The sequence below is a fragment of the Asparagus officinalis genome, chromosome 3 (genome assembly GCF_001876935.1).
Source record: "Asparagus officinalis chromosome 3, Aspof.V1, whole genome shotgun sequence".
Classification (NCBI taxonomy): domain Eukaryota; kingdom Viridiplantae; phylum Streptophyta; class Magnoliopsida; order Asparagales; family Asparagaceae; genus Asparagus; species Asparagus officinalis.
The window spans coordinates 12,649,499-12,656,121 of NC_033796.1; the positions used below are offsets into that span (position 1 = coordinate 12,649,499).

Genomic DNA, 6,623 nt, shown 5'->3' on the forward strand with positions numbered 1-6,623 from the left:
GGGGCGGGGGGTTAGGGTTTTATTTTTTATTATTTTTTTTGTGTAGCAACCTAGACAGAATTTCCGTCTAGGTTCCATCCTAGATGGAAATTCCGTCTAGGATAACTGAAAAATTTTAAAAAAATTAATTGTTCCGTCTAGTTTGGCAATCTAGACGGAAATATCCGTCTAGATTGCTTCAAATTAGACGGAGCAAGTTAGACGGAATTTTTTCCGTCTAGTTTACCTCAAACTAGACGGAAAATAATTCCTTCTAGTTTGCTCATTTTTCTACTAGTGATACTATGAATTGAGTATGGTCTATTTAATTATCACACCTACTTATAAGAGGACAGCTTCATTAGTTAATGTGTAGTATTTGATAAGAGTCTGTGCTTGCTGGTTGATAGGTAACTAGTTCCTCACGAAAGCCATCCAGAAGCTAGAAAGTTTGGTGCATACTGGTCATCCATTCATCCTTGTGTTATCATTTTATGAACGTTTATCTTTAGGTTGCAGTAGGAAAATTGAAACATGTAAATACTTGGTATAACACAACTTGCAAATTGTTATTGGCCGATTAATAAAATTTGTTGTTTTTCTCAGATTATGACGCATCAATCTTTTATATGCAATCTGTATGTTTGAAGCCAGTCTACTGTTAAAACTTTGTACCGTTTAGCAGTTTAGGCGTGTAAGAAGGAATAGGAATCTTCTCATCTTGCAACCTCAGACCTTGTAGTAATTCTTCCAGTGAAGAGGACATCATGTTACTGAACCAAAAGCCCAGTAGTTTTATTGATGTCCGAGCGCTCTGATTTGGATCTGCTTTATCCAAAAGCTTAAGCTATGCGTACCAGGTCAATAATGTATATCAAATTCCTAGTACTCACCTCTGCATCTTGCACTTGATCTGCAGGCAGCCAAAGAATTCGAGACGGAGCTGAAAAAGGAACCTGAAGATGTGAGTATTCCCTGTCCTCCTGAAGGCCCCAAAGCTGTTAGCAACGGAAACCAGAAAGGGGACCCTGATTCTTGAAACATCAGGCACAAAAGAAAATGCTCGAAATCATGAGATTTGATTTATTTCCTGAGAGTCTCCGTAGTTCTAGTATTTGTATTTATAGTTTGCCGCTGTATATTCTTCTCGAGCTATGGATAATGCAACGGTGTTCGACTGAACAATTCGCAGTCTCCTAGCAGTTTATTGACTTTGTGCTATGAGAAAATTTGTAATTTCAGTATCTCAGGAGTTATTTTCTGTTTACCATGCCGTTTCTTGTCAAGGGAATATTTCCGAGGTGCTATGAGAATATATGCTACTATGTTAAAAATATTCATGGTTGTTATACTAGCAATGGCTTTGAAATCAAATTTGTCTTTATCCTCCCACACTTACTCTCATTCTCTCGCATCATTATTGTCCTAATACTCCTACAGTCCTACTCTCTTCATTTTCTCTCTCCTACCTCCAATCGTTTTACGAATGTGCCTTATGGAGAGTATAAATGCAAAAAATGAAAAATGTTAATTTTTTTTAAATCTACTATAAATTAAAAGGGGTAAAAAATATAATATATAGCTAAAAACTATTAAAAATATAACATTTAACATCTAATAGTAAATTGCTTATGTGTAGTTTTCCTTCCTCACTCTTCTTCCTTTAAATAGTATAAATAAACATCTTTCATGTAAATAAAATTTACAACACCACATTGACTATTAATAAAACTGTACCTTAGAAATGTACTCAAGCAAAAGACTATAAGAAAAACTTGCTAATTTTTTATTTAAAGTAAAAGGATTATTCTTTTCTCTCTCTGCAAATAGAAATTAGCCATAATACATTTCAATTATTTTTCAAAATCATACAAACAATGAAAACACTAAAGATACATTTTCAAGTTATTTTGCTTAAAAAGTTCCAGGTAAAAGATAAATTTGATAGGACATAGAATAGAAATTGAAGCTACAAAAAAATGTGGGAAAGAGGTATTTTGCTTCTCATCAAATAAATTAACAAAAATGACAGAGAACATAATAAGATTTGTCTTCCCATCGATAAAATTCACAACATAAAAAATATAAGAGGAATACAAGATAAAAATATTTTCCATTTATCAATATATAGCGTATATATGTATTTATTCTTTATTTTTTATATTTTTTTAGGAATCATACTCCCTTTAAAAGCACGAGTTCAGAAAAATCTTTCAGTAGACAAAAATACCCCTATAAAGTTTAAACTATCCTAATACTAATCAAATTCTAATATTTAAATTGTATCTAATGATTTATTCTAATCCTAATCAAATAACTTTAAAGTTTGAACTAGCCTAATCCTAATCAAATTCTAACTTTTAAATTGTATAACTATCCTAATCCTAATCAAATTCTAATTTTTAAATTGTATAACTATCCACGTACAACTAAATCCAACAACAAGATCCCTCTACATCTCATCTCAAAATCTCATCTATCAAAGTTAGTACTCAGAGCTATAATCATTGTATTTAATGATTTATTCTAATCCTAAACAAATAACTTCAAAGTTTGAACTATCCTAATCCTAATCAAATTCTAATTTTTAAATTGTATAACTATCCTAGTCCTAATCAAATTCTAATTTTTAGATTGTATAACTATCCATTTATAATTTTTAAATTGTATAACTATCCTAATCAAATTCTTAATCTCATAATTACAAAGACAAAGGAAAATAATAGGACATGGTTGTTATTGATGTTAAGTGATCACACAGTCAATAATTATCGGTGTTTGTATGAGTTTGTTGAGGATTGGTGAGGGGCCGCTTTCTCCCCTAACTTTATATCTGATTCTTGAGTTGAGTATCTGAAAAATTTGTATGTGTAGATATTCGTGAGAGGACGGGGTTTTGTTCTCCTGTTATACCTTCGATGATCAAGTTAGCTGATGAACTTGGGTGGGGTAAATAAGAACTATGAGAGTTCTTGTGTGTATGTCGTATGATTTGCAAATTTAGAGAATTTGGACCAGAATCAGAAATCACAAACCCTCAAATTGAAATAGTACCTTTATTTATACCAAAGTTGTAAGGGTGGATTGGTCACTTCGGCAGAGCACTGAGAGGCGGTGGTGAAGTATGGGCTGGCGGCTGCGTCAGCACCTGCTTTATATGTGTTGGCTGGTGACTGGGGGAAGGATCACTTCAACATTAAATGAGAAGTGAGTGGTGGCATGACGATGCACCACATGGTCCGATGAGTCTTGAAGACTATCGGGGCTAGAGGCATGATGCGCCCGCCATGCATTAAATGCAACGTTGACACGTTACCAGAGAGAGAAGCTTGAGGTGAAAATAGCCCTTTAGTTTCACCGAGAAGTAACGCCTATCGAGTCATCCTCATGAGGCATTGAACAAATGATCGAGTGGGCTCCTAACGAGTTGCCTTCGACAAGAGGGTCGACTGGTACCACCTTTCGCGTCGATATGAAGGAATATCGACTCGACGAGTTGGCTAAGTCAGAATCCTTGTTGAACCTGGGCCGCCAAGTTGTTTAGGGGCATTGCATGTAGAAGTACATTTGTCCGTTGCTCGGCAATGAATTACGTTTTGACGAAATAGGAACACCATAATAGTTGCCTATGAGAAAAAGGGCTTATACGGCTTTCATGGTAATAATTACATATAAGTGTTAAAAGTATATAAGCCTATTCCTAAACTTAAAAATACTTATTAGTTGATAGTTTTATTGCCACGTGAAATTATGTATTCTATACTAATCTTAATCAAATTCTAATTTTTAAATTTACAATCTTTATACAAAGAGAACTCTAATTATGACTATTATCCTATCACATGCAACACCTCAGGCCTATATATAAACCAAAAAATTACACAATTTTAATTGTAACTTCATGTCCTTCAATATGTATGCTCCTTTTTTATCTTCATGATTATTCTTTAGTAATATATTGTGTATTTAATTCAATAGTGATACTTGTCAATTGTTTACAATGATTTCTCCTCTTATTTCAGAACCCCTTTTGTTAGTGTGATCTTCAACAGGTATGTCCTATTGTTGCCTTCATTGTTTTTTTGATAGAAAAACAAGGGATATACCCTGTTCAATTAAAGATAAAAGTATATAGTACAAAATTGTTGGATACGAAATGTATCCAAACAAAAAGCGAGGATGTTAGATAACAGTAGGCTTAGTTCCATGTGACTAGGGAATTGCCTTCATTGTTTTTCTTTAGTACTATTGTGTATTTAAATCAATTGTGATATTTGTTATTTATTACTAGCTTGTATTTGCTTAATTTCTTTTACCTTTTATTTTACCATGTCAAAGCTAGCATGATTAAGAATTTGTCACAAAAAATAGATTGGAATTAATAGAAAAAATTATGCACGTGCTGCAATCGAACCTGAAGAAGCGCTCGTCTTCGTTGTAGAAGCTTCTATCGACGGTGGCCGGAGAACTTTAGTCGTCGTGCGATGCTCAGCTAGTTGTTATAGAAGGGATCTTTGCGCCCTAGAGAGAGATTTGGGTGGCTTATTAGGGTCAAATTGCGAGTTAAAAGTAAATTTAAGAATACATCCCTTAACTTTGGGTATTTTGCAGAGAACCCACCTGGAGTTAAAAATTAGAGCAAACCATAGAACGTTGGAGGGTTTGCATTAACCCCCCTGACTTTTAGAATTTAGAGAAACTCCCCTAAAAAATTGAAGAGCTTTCACGAGACCCTCTGAACTTTTAAAGTTTCACCCAAACTTTCAAGTAGGTTATTCTATGATTTGTTAGGAAGAGAGGGTTGGAGGAAACAAGGCAAGAAAAAAAAGTTCTTTTTTAAGTTTTACTCAAAGACTATATTATTTTTTCTAAATTTAGTTAAGGTCTCTAAAAACACAAGTATGTATAGGTAACTTTAGACTTTCATTGAATCATAATAATATATTTATCCCTAAACGTGTTTAAAATAACAAAATAGAGGTTAAGAAAAAAAGAAAATTTTGAAACTTTTAAACGGAAGAAAAAGAAAACAGTTAAAAGGAACCGCACAAATTTTATTTTTTTTGGAAAATTTTTAAATTAAAAAAGGAATCAATAAATGTGTTTACTAAAAAATGTTTAAAATATTTATCCCAAGACGTGTTTAAAATAATAAATTAGAGATAAAAAAGGAAAATTTGATGCCTCTCCCTTTCCCTCGCCGCCTCTAGTCGCCTCTCTGACGCGTCATGTCCCCATCCTCCAAGGTCCCTTCTCTTCCATTTTCTCTCCCTCAATCAAAGTTTCGATGGATCCCAAAGAAACATTTGTTGCCTGAAAACTATAATTATACTCGGAATCACTGATTATAGTGTGTTTATGTTGGTTTGGCATCATAATCTTATTACAGGCAATCAAGGGTTAAGCCATTTTTTTGTGATATGTAAAGCCTAATTGCAATTTCACTACGATTCGACCGATCATATCTAGGACCATTTGGTTTCATCGCCTAGCTATGGAAACCCGAGTTCTCTTAACATATATTTGCTTCTTGAAAATATTGTACTACATGATATATATTTATCCCTAAATGTGTTTAAAATAACATAATAGAGATTAGGAAAAAAGGAAAATTTGAAACTTTTAAATAGAAGAAAAATAAAACAGTAAAAAGTACCAACACAATTTTTGTTGGAAAATTCTAAAAGTAAAAAATAAATCTATAAACGTGTTTAATAAAAAAAATATTTAAAATATTTATTGCAAGACGTGTTTAACATAACAAATAGAGATTAAAAAAAGGAAAATTCAGACTTTTTATTATTAGAAGAAAAATAAAACAGTAAAAAGGAACCACACAAATTTTATTTTTTGGAAAATTATAAAATTAAAAAATGAATCCATAAAGAAATTTAAAAGGTTGATGTAAAAAAATAAATTCAAAGACTAAAGTTGCTTTGTTTCTAAAAGTTCTAAAATCTACATATTTCTTATTGGCCTATCATTGCCCTTTCATGTCATAGTTTCTGAGGACTTCACAATGTAGGCTTGTTTCTTTTCAAGTTTGCATAGACAAGCATGTACTCAAAACATATACACAATTATTTATGTGTGACCTGAACCCTTGGTTTAAGGATATGCTCTATCAACATTTCTTGTTATGTCATAGCGTGTGCATCTGATTGGTGCTATATAAAAAGGACATATGACATATCAATGTGTTTTTTCGTCATACCACTAATATTGTTTGAATTGTGAAAATAAAATGAATTTCAAAGTTCCACAAAGAAGAACATACATGAGAACTAATATGTCCACCATTAAGTAGGCATGGGAAAAAAAATTCAATGCTAATACTAAATATAATGGAAAATCGACTAAAACATGTGAGATTTACAGTTTTATAATTAAATTTAATAAAACTGGCCTTTTCTATTGTTTCTTCTTTAGATTAAGAAGTTCTAATTATCATGCCACTTACTCATCAATGCATGCACATGCTTACATATGCCGAGGAACAAAGGATTAAATTTAGAATTCACAAAAGAAACAATGAAAACCTTACCTTATGCCAAATCCCTCAAGTTCCTTCTCGATAAGACGCTTGTGCGTGGTAGGTTTTATTGCATCAAGGACAATTAAAACATAGTTGTAGGTTCCAGCAG

At 32.6% G+C, this 6,623-nt stretch overlaps 1 protein-coding gene across 1 annotated transcript in view; it reads left to right on the forward strand.

Moving 5' to 3' along the window:
* LOC109833037 (sec-independent protein translocase protein TATA, chloroplastic-like) overlaps positions 1 to 1,315 on the forward strand; it is an 11,509-nt gene extending 10,194 nt beyond the window's left edge. The window contains exon 2 of the mRNA XM_020400576.1: positions 899 to 1,315. Within this exon, the coding sequence (XP_020256165.1) occupies positions 899 to 1,018 (120 nt within the window). The 3' untranslated portion in view covers positions 1,019 to 1,315. The remainder of the gene's footprint in view (positions 1 to 898) is intronic.